At 41.3% G+C, this 19983-nt stretch overlaps 1 protein-coding gene across 3 annotated transcripts in view; it reads left to right on the forward strand.

Moving 5' to 3' along the window:
• The window catches only part of DPYS (dihydropyrimidinase), a 111444-nt gene that overhangs the window by 7716 nt on the left and 83745 nt on the right, over positions 1 to 19983 (forward strand). For all 3 annotated transcript variants that reach the window (XM_057531967.1, XM_057531966.1, XM_057531968.1), the window contains exons 2-4: positions 6826 to 6984; positions 12301 to 12480; positions 13732 to 13921. In XM_057531967.1, coding sequence (XP_057387950.1) covers positions 6826 to 6984; positions 12301 to 12480; positions 13732 to 13921 — 529 coding nt within the window. The remainder of the gene's footprint in view (positions 1 to 6825; positions 6985 to 12300; positions 12481 to 13731; positions 13922 to 19983) is intronic.

Here is a 19983-nt window from a genome sequence, read left to right on the forward strand (position 1 = left end):
TGGTTTGCACAGTGGGATGGGTGATGATGGTGTGATTAATATTTCACATTTGGGGAGGCAAGGAGTGTGGAGAGGCACTGTGGAGGACATCTTTACAGAGCTGGATATGCTTCTAGAGTTGGAACGTAAACTGGGATGATGAAGTTTGTTCTCATAAATCTTAGTGACTATGAGAAATCTGAAAATTCAGCCACGTGTTTTTCTCCCTAAGGCTGAAATGTACTGTTGGATTTCTTTTTGTTTTATTTGGGTCGAGCAGGTCCTCTGATAAATTTTAGTGAAACAAAGTCACTTGTTCTAGGATGAGCTTAGAAATGAAAATTCAGTGACCCCATGAAAGGAAAGAAAATCCTTGGGATGCTTTCAATAATGATTTACAACCTAATACAGTCTTAAAGTCTTGTGTTCTGTCATATTATGACCCCACTGTTGGTTAAGAGTTTATCTCAATTTATGTTCTATCACGTTTTCACCTAAGACAGCACATGCTCTTTTCCCCTCAAGACAAGGTTTTAGACAAATTGGAAGGTTTTCAAGGGAGAACAGCCAAAGTAATTAGGAGCTGAAAGAACTGATTTATGAGCCAAGATTAGAAAAGGCAAACGCATTTTGTTTGGCTAACTGACAAATAAAGGAGAAGTCAATCAGCAATAAATACAAAGGAAACAATTAGGTTTTGTATAAAAATATGAAAGAAATTTTCACCCTTTACTGGTTCTCCCTCCCCTAAACTCTCTTCATTCTTCAAATGTTGATCCTGGTGAACATTTTGTGAAGTGAATCTAGAAGCATCTGATGTTAAAAGCAATTCAATGAATACTGAAAATATCCAAGGTGAGCTAGGAATGAGATGTTCTGATGAGTTGGTTTGCTGGATAAAGTTAATTATCCCATGGCTAACAAGTGTGTGGAGGCCAAGAAGCACTGATATGGGCCTTTCCTTGTAACTCTTCTAGGGGCGCATTATTTCAATGGCAGCTGTCGCAGTGATGAACATCACATGAGCTTAATGAAGTTGCGTCTCATTTGTGAATTTACAATTTATAATTTGATGGGACTTGTTTTGTTTTGGTATGGCTTTCGGTTTCCTAAATGCTTGATTCATTTTACCAACCTATGCCTTTCTCCAAGTAATGATTCACTGGTGACCTGGGGCAACAGGCTGGAAGTCAGATCACACTAAATGGAAGATGGGATAAGGGGGAATGGCCTGCATAGGGTTGAGGCCCAGAGTAGGCTGAATGTAAGACCTCCTGCTCAAAGCTGTATCCTCCTCCATATTCCCAATGAGAATTTACCAGCTGTGAGACCCTGGAGAGTCATTTGACCTATCTGAGCCTCATTATCGTCAACTGTAAAATAAGAAAAGCAATTTCTACCTCTCAGGACTATAGCAAGGCTTCGTTCAATGAGCTAACGTGTGTAAGATGCGTAACCCAGGACTGGGCATTTGAACAAGCTCTTCTTTCAAGAGGCAGATACTTCCCGGGAGGGGCAGGTCTCCTTCACAGCTCCTGGTGTCCCCTCTAATTGGGATTATAGAACTGCAGCTCTGGCACGTGGCTCCCTGAATCCAGTGGAAAGAAGGCAACGTTTCAGATCTTGAAATAATAGGGATTTGAGATAACTTTGGGCAGCCAAGGGACCCTGGATAACCAGAGAGAACCGAAGAGGCAGGAGGAAGAAAGAGGTTCCAAGGAGGCTGGGGCGCTGACTGTCCGGCCACTGTTTGCCAGGTCCCAGGGTAGCAGCCAGGATCCCTGTGGCAGGTGGATGGATAAAGCCCCAGGGGTTTGGAAAAAGACAGGTTCCGTTTTCAATCCATTGCCTAGGATTGGCGCAGGCTATCCTGTCCCAGGCACTATAGTTTTTCTAGATCTGTTCCCATTTTGAGGGTGAGGAGAAGGAGGAAATTAGGGAGGAGAAACAGAACAAGAAGAAACCAAAGAAGACAAGTGGCTGCTCCTTTACTGTTCATTAGGGAGATAGAGCATTTGTGATAAATCCTTATTTATGGGCTTTTAAATGATAGCCCCAGGAATTTCAATTTGCTGTAGTTTAAAAAGAAAAAAAAAAAGTGGCCATTTGACCATCACATCTTCAGTCTCATAAGAGGCCCATCGAAGTTGAACTACTTAATTTATATGGCATATGCATGCATACCTGGATTTGTATCACATATATGTAAAATCTTTATTTTTTCTTCTTTTGAAAGTTAGGCTTTGTTATAGAAAATGTAGCAACTACTGAAAATAAAATTTAACTAGAGGAAAATTAAAAGGATCTGTAGTCACTCCACCCAGAAACAGCCACTGGCTCAGACCTGTTTTGTTTTCTTGCTAAGGGTTGGTATGTTCTGGAGCATGTTGCCATGGCGTCTCTCTCTCTCTGGTTATTTCCCCTGACCTTGGGACCCCTCTGGCATCCTCTGCAAGGTGACTGCCACATCTTTCTCCTGCGTTTGAGTGCTCTTCTGCATCGGGGCTGCGCTTCTCTGTCTGCAAACACACAGAGTGGACATGTGCCTGAGCACCTCACGCTCAGGGTGCTCTCCGCAGAATTCATGCTCCCTCCAAAGACCAGATCGGCTGCCCTCCTCAGTCCCCTCATCCGCCACCTCTCAGTCACTCCAGTCAAAATCAGCTCCTGGACTCCCGTCACCCCCGCAGACAGCCAGCCACTGCCTTGCCTTCTGGGAACCATTGCTTCACACATCCCAGTCATCTTTTTTTAAAGTACAGTTGGTTTACAGTAGTATGTTGGTTTCAGGTGTACAGCATAGTGAGTCAGTGTTTTTGCAGATTATGCGCCATTATAGGCTATTACAAGATAATGGGTATAATTCCCTGTCCTGTGCAATATATCCTTGTTGCTTATCTGTTCTATACATAGTTGTTTGTATCTCTTAATCCCATACTTCTTATTTGTCCCTCCCCATCTTCCTTCTCTCCTTTGATAAGCACAAGTTTGTGTTCTCTATCTGTGAGTCTGTTTCTCTTTTGCATGTACATTCTGCCCTTTACCACTTTTCTGCTGATGCTTCCTCATGGACCCTTTTCTCAGAGTTTCTCCCCTGCTGTTAACGGTTACTGAAAGCACTGGCTCTGGAGCCCAATGACCTGGGTCCAATCTTGCCTTTGTTATTCTCTAGCTGTGAGATGTGGGGAGTTATTTCATGGTGCTGTTCTCAGTTTCCTCAACCCTGAAAAGGGGTTAACAATACGACCTGCTGCAGAGCTGATGAGATGGTTAAAACACTTAGGACATCAGAATAGTTCCTGGCACATAATAAGCACTCACTACAAGTTAGATACTATTATCCTTATCGGCAACTGCACATTTATGTCCTAATGCTAATTCAAATCCCAGCTTCCTCTGATCTGTTTCCTTCCTCTGAATTCCCAGGAGTCTTTTCCTCTTCTAGGGAGCTTAGCAATTTTAACTTCCCTTTAGGAATTCCTATACCACATTTACTATGGAAGTGTACTTGCTACCTATTATTACCATCTGATTATTTTATTATAATTGTTTGTGCATGTTTCTGTCTCCCCCTCTAGACGGCCTGATTATTTGTGTGTGTCTGATTATTAGTGTGTCACATGGTGGAGTGACCAGGTGAACCACTGGGGGGTCCAGTTTCTTCCATTTAGTCCCTTAGTCCTTGCTCTGTACAAGATCAAGAAATGGGCAATGTCAAAACACAAGAAACTGGTGATGTTGGTTGCTTCCTGGAAGTCAGAATTGGAGGGAAGACTTTTCATTGCATTGTGTGTAACACCCCACTCACTCCCTGTAATGGCTTACTTGGGTAGACATTTTTTGGTAATAATTTTATTAAGATGTAATTGATATACAATACCAGTTAGCCATTTAGAGTGTACAGTTTAATGTTCTTTAGTATATTCACAGAGCTGTGCAACCATCACCACAATCAATTTTAGAACATTTTTATCTCCCCAGAAAGAAACCCATACCCTTTAGCTATCACCCCAACTTTCCCCAACCCCCCTGGCTCCAGGCAACCACTATTCTACTTACTGTCTATGGATTTATCTCTTCTGGACATTTCATATAAATGGAATCATATGATATGTGATCTTTTGTGACTGGATTCTTTCACTTAGCATCATATTTTCAAGGTTCATTCAAGTTGTAGCAAGTGAATCAGAACCTCATTCCTTTTTATGGCCAAATAATATTCCATTGTATGAATATACCACATTTTGTTTATCCATTCATCAGTAGATGGGCATTTGGGTTGTTTCCACTTTTTGATTATTATGGATAATGCTGCTCTGAATATTTGTGTACAAGTTTTTGTGTGGACATGTTTTCATTTCTTTTGGGTATATACTTAGGAGTGGAATTGATGGGTCATATGGTAACTCTATGAGGAACTGCCAAACTCTTTTCCAGAGTGGCTGCATCATTTTATTTATATTTCTACCAGCACTGTATCTAGTTTCCCCACATCCTGCATGTGATAGACATTTAATATGGAAAGAATTGCTCTTTAAGCTTGATTTTCTAGTTCAGTAGACACTAAAAAAGTACTTTCTTCCAACACTTTAATTAACAGCACTTTCTATTAGAAAAATGCCCTTCAGCCTCAAGGGATATCTGTCAGAAGACATTTTAGAAGGAAGAAGGTGAGAAGGTTAATCTGCATTCGAATAAAAATATAGAGCCTAAGGAATTTTTTCTGGTGTTGTCATTATACCAATAGGGATTTCTTAAGAAATGCAAATATGTATTGTTTTGCCATGCATAAGGCAATTGTTATCGAAAGATAAAATACAGGATCCTGTATAAATAGTGAGATTTTTGAGAGCAAAAAGAGTTGGAGTGGGACCAAGTGACTTAAGGAAAAATAAAAATCCATTGAAGTAAGCAAGAACAAGGAGATAGAATAGAGCTCATGTAGCAGCTGGGACCTTGGGAGCACTCGGCGTGTCTGGGGGGCTGTGAGTGGGGGGGAAGGTGACAGGGGTGCAGACCTGGGAGGGAAGCTGGTGGCACTCCCTTCTTTGCTGTAACATGACCATGTTTCTGGTGGTGAGATGAGTCAATGTATGAAAAGTGGGGAAATGCCTAATTCTAAAGCAGTGGTGCAAAGGCTCATCACTCATTGTGGGCTGAAGCTTATGAAGCACTTACCGTGAGTCAAACACGGTATTAAGCACTTTATATACGTCACCCCAATTTAATCCTCCCAACAACCCTATGGTTCAGGTACAATTATTGTCCTCACTTTACAGGTTAGGAATCAAAGGCACACAGAGGTTAAGAAATTGCTGTCTACACTCCCATGTTCATTGCAGGATTATTCACAATAGTCAAGATATAAATAAATTAACGTGTCCATCTATGAATGAGTGGATAAAGGAACTATGGTGTATGTGTACAATGGAATATTATCCAGAAAGAGGGAAATCCTGCCATTTGTGACAAAGTGGATGGACCTTGAGGACATTGTGCTAAGTGAAGTAAGGCAGACAGAGAAACACAAATATTATATGATCTCACTTATATGTGGAATCTAAAAAAGCCAAACTCAGAGAAACCAAGAGTAGAATGGTGGTTGCCAGGGGCTGGGGACGGGGTGCATGGGGGGAATGGGGAGCTTGATCAAAGGACACAGACTTCCAGTTATAAGGTGAATAAGTTCTGGGGATCAAATGTGCAGAATGTACAGAACAATACTGTACAAGGAAAGAAGGAAGGAACGAATTAAGGAAGGAAGGGAAGGAGGAAGGACGGAAGGAAGGAAGGAAGGAAGGAGGGAAGGAAGCGGTTAAGGAATTGCTCAGAGTACCATAGCTGATAAGTGCTGACTCTGAGCTGTGCCCTGGAACCAATAAGCCTCTTTGGTCAGTGCCCTTAACCAGTGCACTAGTATATCCCTGCCTGTGTTTTTTTTTTTTTTTTCACCTACATTGTCTGAACACAGCAGTTAAAACCACATTTAGCCATCTTTTAATCTTAGTTTAAATAAAATCAAAGTCAGTAATTAGTCAAAGACGTGATTTAATAACTTAATAGTTTTTAATCCAGTTGTAATGTAACATAGTGTGACATGCCAGGGAAAATAGAAGCTTCGAGGCAGATCGCGCAGGGCCTTGTAGATCATGTTAAAAAGATTAAACGCTATTCCAGAGGCAGTGAGAAGCATTCAGTTTTAAGTCTTGGAGTCAAGGGGCCCCATCTGTGCTTTGGAATTTCCCCCTAATTGCAAAAAGGGGTTTGCATTGGAGGAAGTAAGAGCAAAACTGGGGACATAAAGACCAAGCTGAGGGGTGACACTAAGACCAGAGCATTGGAGGTGGGTTACGGGGGACAGCTGAGAATTAAGGAGTCACCAGTTGGTTGTGGGGAATGAAGGCGAGGTGGGAATCACGCGAGTCTCCCAGGATTCTGTGTGGAACACAGTGTAGTTAGAGGTAACAGTTCACCAAGATTGATTCTAATGAAATGGATTGTACAATGATGTTTTCTTGAGAAGAAAAATGTTTGAATCTTCTCCGTTTTTCCATTTTGGTTTTTCTTGACAGCCTTCACTATTTTCTTTGGTCAAAGCCATCTTCATTTCATCAGACGTGTCATTCTTTTTGCAGAAGCAATTCCAGCTCTTTTAATACTTCAAACTTTAATTTATGGGACATCTATTCATGTCTCTCTAGATCTTTTAAACAGGCAGCATCTTTGTGCAATTTCCTGGACCCATCAAGTTTGCCCGAGTGCTTGCAAGTGCCTGTTGTTCAAGGAGATAAATGACTCAACTAGAAAACTGTTGGCTAACCTGTTGAAACTCTCTTGTGATTCCAGGCTGCCCTGGCAGGAGGCACCACCATGATCCTTGATTTCGCCATTCCTCACAAAGGCCACTCCCTCATCGAGGCCTTCGAGACCTGGCGAAGCTGGGCTGATCCCAAAGTCTGCTGTGACTACAGCCTTCACGTGGCGGTGACATGGTGGAGTGAGCACGTGAGCCACTGGGGGGGGGGGGGGGTCCAGTTTCTTCCATTTAGCCCTTTAGTCCTTGCCCTGTGCAAAGATCAAGGAACAGGCAATGTCAAAATATAAGAAGCTGGTGATGTTGGTTGCTTCCTGGAGGTCAGAATTGGAGGGAAGACTTTTCATTGCATACTCTTTTGTACTGTTTGAATTTTGAATCATGTGAGGTATTATCAATTTAGAAAACTAAAAAAAATTTTAAAGCATATGAAGGTGGTAGGATAAATCCCTTATACTCATTCACAAAAGACTTTCCTAATATTTAATTCATGAATTGTAAATACTTTAAATGTAATTTTTAAAAGTACTGGACTTCTCAAGTTCAACAATACAGGACACTTTTAAGCAGTCTTTTCCCACAGATCAGAACTTTAGTTAGAAATGTTTTTAATATCTGGGAAAAAACCAAGGAAGCGACAGACTGGATATGTGTTCAAGGCCTTCTCCCAGCTGTGCACTAACCTGGTGCTCTGTGAACATCAACACCTGGTCAAAGCATTTCAAAACAGAGCTTACACAACCTTCCGTATCTGCTAATTATTTAGGTCATGGCAGAAATGATAACATGATTCAGACAGAAAAGACAGTTTTGAGAGATGTTAAAATATGTTTATTTTTTTTCCCGTGAAAACATGTATGTGTACTTTGGAAGAAACTTTTACTTGTGGTTTAAATCAATAACATGTTTTTCCACATTGAACTTAATTCAGAACTCGTTTTTGCCAGAAAGGGCTCACGGGATGACTTTATTTGAAGTTACCATGTAACTTATGTCCCTCCTTCCTCCCAAAATTTGGACTGTAGACACCAAGTTAATATAAAACAAGTAATCAGTCTTTAACAGATAGTTCAGCAAACATACTAGCAAGGTTTATAGTCCAGAGAAAAAGTTAATTTTTCCCCAGAAACGCCATTCTAACTGAGGCATCTTATCTCTTTCGTGCTTTTAGGGTCTTCCTACCTTCCTACCTTCCTTCTTCCCTCCCTCTCTCCCATCCTTCCTCTCTATCTCCCTTCCTTCTTTCCCTTCTCGCTTCCTCCTTTCCTCCCTCTCTTGTTTTATAAGATAGAGCAAAGGTGAAGATGTTTGCCCTTACCAGTGTTTCTCACACTTTAATATGCAAATGATTACCTGGTGAATATTGTTAAAGCACAGATTATGTTCAGTAAGTGTATTAGTTTGCTAGGGCCGCTGTAACAAAGAACTACAAACTGGGTGGCTGAAACAACAGAAGTGTACTGTCTCACAGTTCCGGAGGCTAAAAGTCTGAGATCAAGGTGTTGGCCGTGTTGGTTCCTTCTGAGGGCTGTGAGGAAGAATCTCTTTCATGCCTCTCACCAGCTTCTGGTGGTTTCCTGACAATCTCTGGTATTCTTTGATTTGTAGGAGCATCACCTGAATTTCTGCCATCATCTTTACATGATGTGTGTGTGTGTGTGTGTGTGTGTGTGTGTGTCTAAATTTCCCCTTTTAATAAAGACACCAATCTTATTGGATTGTGGTCCACCCTGCTGACCTCATCTTTTTTTTTTTTAAAGGTTTTTTTTTTTTTAATTTATTTATTTTTGGGTGTGTTGGGTCTCCGTTTCTGTGCGAGGACTTTCTCTAGTTGCGGCGAGTGGGGGCCACTCTTCATCGCGGTGCACGGGCCTCTCACTGTCGCGGCCTCTCTTGTTGCGGGGCACAGGCTCCAGACGCGCAGGCTCAGTAATTGTGGCTCACGGGCCTAGTTGCTCCGTGGCATGTGGGATCTTCCCAGACCAGGGCTCGAACCCGTGTCCCCTGCATTGGCAGGCAGATTCTCAACCACTGTGCCACCAGAGAAGCCCTGACCTCATCTTAGTTAATTACATCTGCAATGCCCCTATTTCCAAATGTTGACCTGAAACAAATAGACTGCTGGGTATTTCTCCAGCAAAGATGGGTTTATTTGGGATCAGCAGAGAATTGCAGTTCAGGGTCTGCAAGCTTGGCCAGCCACGTGCAAGTCCCCGCAGGGCAAGGGAAGGAGCAGGCTTTCATAGAGGGGGAAAGGAAGCTGGGAGGGCTGTAGTAAACAAAGAGTCCGTGACTTTTCATTGGCTGAGCCCTTGCCAAGAAAGGAGTCTTTTTTTTTTTTTTTTTCCCCCCTGTGTTGACATGCAGGTGTGAGAGCTCCCCCTTCTGGTCTCCCGACATCCGCTTAATTGAGGTTTCTATTTATTAATTTTTTACACAAGTGAGGTCACATTTGGTACTGGGGGTTAGGACTTCAACATATGAATCTGGGGGGACACAGTCAACCCATAGCAGTAGGTCTGGGGCAGGGCCTGAGATTCTGCATTTCTAACAATCTCCCAGGTGCTGCTGATGGTGCGAGAGCAATACAGTATAGTGAGACTTACCCATGGGTATGGATGTGGATGACAGGGACGTTTAATGAGGTCACCTTCAGAAAGGCTCTTCTACTCAGGGAGTAATAGGTATTTCATCTGAGCAATGCAGATCATAATTCCCTTTGGGAACCCCATCGTGTGAATATTCCAACAATGTTTAAAGCATTTTTTTTCTGACTATAAAAAATAATAGATTCATGGTAGAAAATATGAACTTGAAGCTTAAAAAAATGAGGCACACTATCCCAAGTCCTACCTTTGCTGTTGTCACTTAATGTACCTTGGAACCCATTCCATCATTTCAGTGATGACCACTCTCAACATTTTGGTGTTTGCCGTTCCTTTTCATGCATTTATTCATCCAACAAAAAGCTATTGAGTGGCCACTATGGACCAGGCACTATTCTAGGATATAGCAAGGGACAAACTGTACAAAGGCCCTGCTCTTATGGGGTGGAAATTCTAGAGGAGGAGGCAGGCCATCAACAAGTAATTATATTATATGCCAGGTGATAAAGCGCCATGGAGGAAAGTAAGGAAAATTAGTAAAGGAATAAATAGTGATGGAAGTGAGTAACTTAATATGTGATATTGTCATTTTTAAAACTTTACTGATTCAGTAGGGAAAAGTTGCGTTGTTTTAAAAAAATAAATTTATTTATTTATTTATTTATGGCTGCGTCGGGTCTTCGTTGCTGCACGCGGGCTTTCTCTACTTCTGGCGAGCAGGGGCTACTCTTCATTGCTGTCTGTGGGCTTCTCATTGCAGTGGCTTCTCCTGTTGTGGAGCACGGACTCTAGGCACGCGGGCTTCGGTAGTTGTGGCACGCAGGCTCAGTAGTTGTGGCTCACGAGCTCTAGAGCACAGGCTCAGCAGTTGTGGTGCACCTGCTTAGTTGCTCCGCGGCACGTGGGATCTTCCCGGATCGAACCCATATCCCCTGCATTGGCAGGCGGATTCCTAACCACTGTGCCACCAGGGAAGTCCCTATTTTTTACTTTTTCATCAGTAGGAAGGTTAACATTTTTTCCATGTTTATTAGTCATTTGTATATACTGTTTGAACTGTAACATTTTTTACCTAGAATGTTAGGGTTTTTCTTATCAAGTAGAAACAGCAATAACTCTTTTTAAATTTTTTATTAACTAAAAGCTGTAATCCTATGTCTGTTATACATTTTTATGTTTTGTTTTATATTTTATGTTATATATATATATTTATTTGTATGTGTGGGGGTTTTTTTTTTTTAACATGTAGAAATTCAAGCAATTTTATTTGATCAAGTCTTCTGACTTTTCCTTTGAAGTTTTTAGTCTTTGATGAGACTAGAATTGGACCTGCAAGGGCAATTACTAAGCTAGTTTTGATCTGAACTTGTCCCTTACCGTTGGTGTGATGTTACGATTTATAGTAAGAAATGCATGTCTGGTCTTCGTTCCCATTTCCTGCACAGAGCTCCTAAAACCCCTGGAATTTCCTAAGTGATGAGAGCAACAAAAGTGTCTTTTATTATGTTAAAGAGGTGATTTTTAGACCGCACCTAAAGATGGGGGCTGATTGACCCAGGAGCCAACTGTATTATTAGAGGGTTGAAAATTTCAGTCCCACCCAGCTGACCTCCGGGGAGGGCAGAGGGGCTGGAGTCTGGATCAGTTGCCAATGGCCAATGCTTTAATCAATCATGCCTGTGTAATTGAGCCTCCGCAACAACCTAAAAGGATAGGATTTGGAGAGCTTCCAGGATGGTGACCAAATGGAGATTTGGGGAGAGTGGCGCTCTCAGAGAGGGCATTCAAGCCCCGTGCCCTTTCGCCATTCCTTGCCCTATGACGTACCTCTTCCATCCAGATGTTCATCTATATCCTTTATCGTTTCCTTGTATCATAAACTGGTGATCCAGTAAGTAAAATGTTTCTCTGAGTTCTGTGAACCGCTTTAGCAAATTAATCGAACCTATGGAGGGGGTTGTGGGAAGCTCTGACTTATAGCCAGTTGGTCAGAAGTGCAGGTAACAACCTGGACACCCCATAGCACTGAACGCTTAACTTGTGGAATCCAGTGCAGTCTACCTGGTGCAGGTAGATAGTGTGAAAATTGAGTTTAATTGTAGGATACCCCCCTGCTGGTGTCTGGAGAGCCGCTTGGTGAGGGTGGGGAACCTCCCCACCTCCCCACCTCCACACATTGGAATCGGTGATCAGAACCTTTTAGTTGGCAACCCAGAAGGCTCCTGAGGCTTCTGACAGGTCCAGAGTCGCTCAACTCCCAGGAGCTGCCAGTGGCTCAGTCTGCATCTTCCACTACCTTCATCTCTGAACTCATCCTGTAGGTTTCAGATTTGACCCCAAACCCTTACTTCGCATTAGCTCTGATTCCTTCTAGAGACACAATTGCTTCTGTTGCTGCCAGTGGCTTTGTTTTCATGTTCTAGAATAATTTCTTCTCATCAGGAGATAGATGCTGAGAATTTCATAAAGTATAACAATGAAGTATTTGGGGGAAATACTATTAACTCTTTCATGATTTTAAAGTATCGTAGGGACTTCCCTGGTGGTCCAGTGGCTAAGACTCTGCACTCCCAATGCAGGGGGCCTGGGTTCGATCCCTGGTCAGGGAACTAGATCCCACATGCCGCAACTAAAGATCCCGCCTGCCGCAACTAAGACCCAGCGCAGCCAAAATAAATAAATAATTTTAAAAAATAAAAAAATAAAAGTATCGTAGCAACAGCAATTCATCACATGAAATGAGGTCTAACCTAGGGGAAAGATCAAGACCTTAATTACATTTTTCTGGAGTTCAGCTGATGTCCTTATTTTACTTCATTTTCTTCTGAATGCAAGATTTTGGAGAATGCTGATATTATCTTTAAAGAGTGACATTTTGTTGTGGTTTTTGTGCCCTTTTAGGTTAAAGAAGAAATGAAAATCCTTACCCAAGATAAAGGTGTGAACTCCTTCAAGATGTTTATGGCCTATAAAGATCTGTACATGCTGAGAGATGGGGAGCTGTACAAGGTCTTCTCTCGGTGCAAGGAAATTGGAGCAATTGCTCAAGTTCATGCAGAAAATGGAGACCTAATTGCAGAGGTAAGTAACTGCCTTCCAGAACTTCCACAGAAATGAAAATGGCCATAACTTAATGACTGGCCCCATGTAGGTAAATTCTTTTAATGGATTGGAAGAAAGGAAATTCAGAAACTAATTTTATGTGGCTTGGAAACACGTGACTTGAATTACTTGCTGCCTGGCTCTGAGTTTTTTGCAGGTGGTATATGTATTGGAATGAGGAGTTCCCTTTTTCAAATCAGTTATTAGATCTCAGACAAGGTTTATTCTAAAAACACAAATATTTTTCTTTGTGTCCCTAGCATTTTTTTTTTTTTTTAGGTAGCTCAAGCTGCTGGTTCAGAATGCCAAAGTATGGACATCGGTGAAATCTGATGACTAAAGCAGTGCATTAGGTAGCTGTTTAAAGCCCCATTCTTTTCAGAAACTGGGTATTAAAATGTGCTGTGGAGGAATCTAGATGATATTTCTCATGTTAGTTCCATTATTAATGCCCGAAGGGTACACCATCTGCAAGATTTAAAGAGCTGTCTCTTACCCTTTATATTAGCTGATCTTTCTCTCTCCCTGGGCTCACTTCCCATTAAAGTCAGTGAGATGGAGGCCCCATGGCCAGGATGGGGGGGGTGTGGTGGGCAGGGGGGCTGATAAGAGGAAAGCATGAGCTGTAAGCTCAAACACACCAGGTTTAAACTGGACTCCTCCGCGTCCTAGCTGTGTGACACCAGGCGAGTCATTTTGACACTCTGAGTCTTGACTTCCTGCCTTTTTTGTAAGGAAGGAATAACACTTTTGGAGAGAGGAAGTACTGGTCTAATATCACTCCGTGGATTGGGGGAGGAGGCAGTGAAGAGAATGAATCAGTAAAACGTAGAACTAATTACATAATAGCATGAGTCGCTTCATCAAGGATATAATATGGGGGACTAGAATACTTTGTTTTATTATATTTTGTTCTGAACCAATAAAAACTCTTAAATATGGACACTACTTTTCAAAGACTGTAATTAGAACAGACCTCATTATCTTTGTCACCTTTTCAATCAAAATAATTTGATTGTGAAATATGTATATGAAAAATTAACACATGCTTTGAGAGAAGTAGATTATTTTTACCCAAAACACACACTGTCTACGCCACAGTCACACACACCTATACCTATTAGATCTAAAATAAAAGCCTGGCAGTGCATTCGTTTCACAACAAAATTATGGGAGTTGTCGTTAGTAAACCTTTCTCACCGGTGTGCATGTTCCTGCTGCCTTTTTTAGGGAGCGAAGAAGATGTTGGCTTTGGGGATAACGGGTCCCGAGGGCCATGAGCTGAGCCGCCCAGAAGCGGTGGAGGCAGAGGCCACGCTGAGAGCCGTCACCATAGCCGGCGCTGTGAACTGCCCTCTGTGCGTCGTGCACGTGATGAGCAAGTCCGCGGCAAGGGTGATAGCAGATGCCAGGAGGGATGGTAATTCCTGAACTGTAGCCTCGCTTACAACTAGTACTGTTAGCTGAAGAGTAAGGTAAAATAACGCCAACCCCTGCTTTTGCTTATCAGAAAGTTGCCCATGAATTTCCACAACTTTTCTTTCTTTTTTATTTTGAATCTTTGAATTTTATTTTTTTATACAGCAGGTTCCTATTGGTTATCTATTTTATACATATTGGTGTATATATGTCAATCCCAATCCCAACGATTCTTCCTCCCTTTTTTTTTTTTTTTTTAATAGCTACTTTATTTATTTATTTATTTATTTTTTGCTGTGTTGGGTCTTCGGTTCGTGCGAGGGCTTTCTCTGGTTACGGCAAGTGGGGGCCACTCTTCATCGCGGTGCGGGGACCGCTCTTCATCGCGGTGCGCGGGCCTTTCTCTATCGCGGCCCCTCCCGTCGCGGGGCACAGGCTCCAGACGCGCAGGCTCAGCAATTGTGGCTCACGGGCCCAGCTGCTCCGTGGCATGTGGGATCTTCCCAGACCAGGGCTCGAACCCGTGTCCCCTGCATTGGCAGGCAGATTCTCAACCACTGCGCCACCAGGGAAGCCCCTTCCTCCCTTTTTATTAGCATCCTTTCTGTGTTCTCGCAGTCTTACACGTCTGTCTGCTTCTGCCCTCTTCAGCCGCAAGCCCCGCCCTTCACACCACTAACTCCACACCACTGCCAACTCTCCAGTGAACTTTACAGAAGCTTCCCTGGCTCTTAGGCACCTCCGCTAGCCCTTCCAATACCTGAATCAGGGTCAGGCAGGGCACACAGTAGGTGCTCCACAAATTTCTTTTGAATCGAATTGATTTGTCTCACAGCAACTTGGTTGTTGGCGCGATTGAAGCAATTATCCAAATAGTGTTTTTATGACAATTATTTTAAGATTTTTAAAGCAAAGTTATGTTTACTCCAAATTGCTTAATTGCCTCACTTCTATAGTGTAATTTTATATGTAAACAGTCATCTTAAAAGAAAGAGAAAATCTCCTATTTTTGATAAGAATTGAACATGGAAATAATTTTATTCATTGGCCAGTACTGGGAAAGGAAGAATGAAAAACAAATAAGGTGTGTCTTATTCAGTACTTTAGACCCTTCTGGGATGTGGTACTGGTTTCTATCTCTCACTTTTAGGAACCTGGATAATCAGAAATCGTTGTGTAAATCATCCTGGCTATTTGTTTTTTTAAACTGAAACTGGCTGCATTTTTATAACATGGATCTTAAAAACTATGAAAATAGATTTGGCATGTCTATAATTGACACTAAAATAAATTTTTTCAAAATTGCTTCTTGTTGCTTGAGTTTCAATAAGGATTTTGTGCAAGCTAAATGCATTTTTAAATGTAATATATCAGTATTGTGTACTAAGAGTCACCTCAGTTTCACACAGGAGTTAATAAGGTCTTACTACCAGCCATTTCTGGTTGCTTTTTTCCCCCACATATAGTATAATTTCAGTATAAAAGAGCACACCACTTCAAAAAGAATCTGTACTTCAATTTTAAGTTATAGCTTTAGGTTTTGCCACCAGATGGCGCCGTTGCTAGCTCTATGAAATTGGTTTTCTCTATTTGCTTTGCAAGTGGTGTACCGTCTGTCCCATAGCCTGTCAGTTAGGTCCGTAATGTCAGAATATGGTTTAACAAACAGCAAAATCAGCAGAAATGGTCAATCTTTTTTTTTTTTTTTTTAAACAGCAAGTTAAGAGAACTGCTTTTTTTTTTTTTTAATGGATTTTTTTTTTTTAAATATTTATTTATTTATGGCTGTGTTGGGTCTTCGCTTCTGTGCGAGGGCTTTCTCTAGTTGTGGCAAGCGGGGGCCACTCTTCATCGCGGCGCGCGGGCCTCTCACTATCGCGGCCTCTCTTGTTGAGGAGCACAGGCTCCAGATGCGCAGGCTCAGTAATTGTGGCTCACGGGCCTAGTTGCTCCATGGCATGTGGGATCCTCCCAGACCAGGGCTCGAACCCGTGTTCCCTGCATTGGCAGGCGGATTCTCAACCACTGCGCCACCAGGGAAGCCCAGAAATGGTCAATCTTAACCCACCAGCAATCTGTGATTTTGCCAGTTCTGTCAGGAAACAGTTTCTCGATTAGAGTATTTATTTTGCATTGGGATAGAATTCCATTAGCAGCGGAGTTAAGTCTAGGGAAGGTTTTAGAATGTAAATCGTAGGCAGAAAACTATTAAAATTAAATATGAGTATTTTAATTTTATTTTAAATTATTTTTAAATATAATTTTATATTTTGAATATGTAAAACGTGTACCTGGCCCAAAAGTCAAAGTGATATATTAAAAGATATATTCTCAGAGATATCTTGCTTCCTTCCCTAGCTTCTTCATCACGTACCCCATAAGTAATTATTTTTATTAATTTATTTCTGGCCTACCCTGTAGTGTTTCTCTTTATGAAAAAGGAACATATCTATATTTTTATTTCTCTTTCTTTCCTACTTGAAAGGTAAAATCCATAGTGTTCTGTATCTTGTTTTTTCCTACTTGAAAATATGTCCTAAAGGTCAGCTCATATTAGGTATAGAGAGCTTCCTCATTCTTGTTTACAGGTGCAGAGCATGCCACTGTATTTTGTTCAACTAGTTGAACTAGTTGTATTTGTTCAACTAGTCTCTAATTATGGATATTTGGGTCGTTTCCAATCTTTAGCTGTTACAAATAAAACCACAGTGATGTCCTATGCCTATTCTATTTCATATTTGTGGAAGGTGTATTAGTTTCCTATTTCTGCTGTAACAAATTACAGCAAACCTAATGGCTTAAAACAACACAAATTTATTATCTTATAGCTCTGGAGGTTGGAAGTCTGCAATTGGTCACACTGGGCTGGAACCAAGGTGTTAGCAGGGCTGTGTTCCTTCTGGAGGCTCTAGGGGGTATGCCCTTCCTTGCCTTCTCTAGCTTCTAGAGACCACATACATTCCTTTGTTCCGGTCTCCCTTCCTCCATCTTCACAGCCAGCAATGGTGGATGGAGAACATTGCATTATTCTGATCTCTCTCTTCTACTTTAAGGGTCCTTGGATGACATTGAACCCACCTAATTAATTCAGGATAATCTCCCTATCTCAAGATCCTTAATTTACTCACATCGGTGAAGTCCCTTCTGCCAAGTAGGGTTAACATATTCACAGGCTATGGGGATTAGGACATGGACATCTTTGGGGCACCATTATTCTGTCTCCCGCAAAAGGGTAGCCTCAGGGTAGAGTCCTAGAAATGAGAACCTGGAAATAGTTCAAAGGGCAAGTGCATATCTACTTTTTGGACGTTGCTAAATCCCTTTGCAAAGGGGTTGTAAACATGAAATACTTAAAATGTCAGCCCAAATGATTTACCGTAATAACACTTGTGAAAATACTCTAATGCGCAATTTTCAGAGGCAGCAGAGGTCCAGAATAAATTAGCACGAGAGATTGTTCCATCGCTGGCATGTGACCTCTCACAGGTGGTCAAGCAGTGTCAATCCATTCACATGGTGACTGCATCAGCCAATCCAAGGGCAGATCCATGGGGAGTACAGAGTGACAAGAGCTGGTGGACACACTGACCTTTTATAGAAGATTCCTCTACTCTGTACGCATTTATTATCTAACGTAATTTCTGAACATAAAAGAGCAAGATACATCTATTCATTGTTATCTTGTTTAAAGAAGAAAAAATTCAGCCTTATAGATTTGTAATATGAACATCTGTAAATACCTTTGCCAGCCCATTCCATCATCTAGGGCCTTGCCACTCAGAGTGTGGTCCCTGGAACACAGAGCTGACATCCCGTGAGAGCTCGTTAGCGATGCAGGTCCTTGGACCTCATCGCAGATGCACTGAATCAGAATGTGCCCTTATAACCAGAACCCCAGGTGATTCCTATGCGTATTGAATTTGAGACTCACTGCCCCAGGAGGCACAAAAGATACCCAATTAGTAACTGTCTCTATTGTAGTTGCCTAGCAATACAATGCTCTTATTACCTTGGATTTTATTGTTGAATTGCCAACTATATACCGCAGAGGTAGCGACCTGAGGGTTAATGATTATAACAGCTAACTTTGTTGAGTGCTTAATATGTGCTTGGCACATATTTTAATATATCTTTTATCTCATTTCAAGTTTTATTATATATTATCTCATCAATGCATTGTAATATACAATATTTTTTTAAATTGTCATAACAATGCTTCAAGCTAAATTTTTTCACTGTTTTGTGACTGATGAAATTGAGGCTTGGAAAAGTTTGGTAAATTAAGCCCATGATCACTTTACTAGTACGTGCTAAACCTGAAATTCAAGTCTATCCAACTCCAAAGCCCACATTTTTTATTACCCTCCGCCCTGTTCCAGAAGAAATCAGTTTACAGAGTTGGGAAATGCAGATACCAAGTTTATATTTAATTGGTTTTGTTTATTGGCCTTACATTTTTAACAAATTTATTTAAAATATTGCCATCATTTTGTCATTTTTTTATCATTGTTAAAAGAAGAAAACATTCCAGAAATGGAAATGATCAAGAATCTATTAAGTGAAGAGTAAACATCTTCTATCTCTCTCAGCTCAGTCCTTGGAACTAGCAATTTTTAACCATGTCTATTTTTTTGGTGGTTTCCTTCAAATTTCTAAACCATAAATTTGTAAGTAGTGACATAAATTTTTGACAGTATCACTTGACTCTGAGTGATGAAAAAAGAACAGTCTAGCCTACATAAATCTTACCTCTCACCTCCTGAGTTTTGTTAGTAGTAAATGTTCACTTCAGGTAATATTACTTAAATTTATGTGTTTTGGCTATTTTTTTTGTGTGGTATCTCTATTTTCTACTAGGCTGAGAAGGAATTGAGAGGCCCAGCATCACCCTCTCTGCCCGCTCCTGACTTCTTTCAGCCGTATTATTATCTTTACATGGACAGGAGTTACCGCATTTTCAGTTGGCTCTAGAACTAGAATCAGGTCTTCCAAGCTTTGTCTATAGGTTAGGTCTAAAATTTAGAACTGTTATAAAGTAAGATTGTGGAAATATTCTTCTTGGTAGAAACAATTCAGGAGAAGAGAACCTCAGAGGAATTTATATCACTAACTTGAGAGTGAAAGCTAATGTCATTTAACTCTTGGAGAGGCCATCGCCAAGTGTCAAGGTGAAGTGGGTTTCCTTTCCTACACTCCCATAAGATAAATGGCATGCCTTATTTTAATTTGCTACATATTTAGACCATTATTGTCTTGTAAAGTTTTTTTGGGCTTGGAATTTTTCCAGTTAGCTCTTTTGAATATAGGTTCAGAAAAGAAACATGTACACCTTCTTTACTATATCATGAAGATTTTCCAGCTTCTACCTCATACCTTCTATTGAATGGAATCAGCTTCTATTGAAAGGAATCAGCTCTTGCAGAGATATTTTTTTAGGAGGAGAATCTTTTGGCTTTCTGCTTTATTTTTATACTTTCCAAGCTGTAGAGATGCCATCCTTGGATTTCTTTTCACAGAATCCTAGGTTAGATATACTGTTTCTTGGTTCCCATCTCTCCCCTTTTCTTGAATTACTGTGAAGATTCTCATGTGGTTTTTTTTTTTTTTAATACTAATTGTAAAGTCTGCAGTGGATATATAGGTGTTCAACTTTTTTCCAGATTTTATGTTTTTGTTTTTAAATTTTGTATTTATTATTTTTATTTTTGGCCGTGTTGGGTCTTCGTTTCTGTACGAGGGCTTTCTCCAGTTGCGGCAAGCGGGGGCCACTCTTCATCGCGGCACGCGGGCCTCTCACTATCGCAGCCTCTCTTGTTGCGGAGCAGAGGCTCCAGACGCTCAGGCTCAGTAGTTGTGGCTCACGGGCCCAGTTGCTCTGCGGCATGTGGGATCGTCCCAGACCAGGGCTCGAACCCGTGTCCCCTGCATTGGCAGGCAGATTCTCAACCACTGCGCCACCAGGGAAGCCCCTCTCATGTGATTTTTTAAAAAAATATTTATTTAGTTAGTTATTTCGCTGCATCGGGGCTTAGTTGCCCTGCAGCATGTGGGATCTTAGTTCCC

The sequence above is a fragment of the Balaenoptera acutorostrata genome, chromosome 17, assembly GCF_949987535.1.
Source record: "Balaenoptera acutorostrata chromosome 17, mBalAcu1.1, whole genome shotgun sequence".
In the NCBI taxonomy this organism is placed as follows: Eukaryota; Metazoa; Chordata; class Mammalia; order Artiodactyla; family Balaenopteridae; genus Balaenoptera; species Balaenoptera acutorostrata.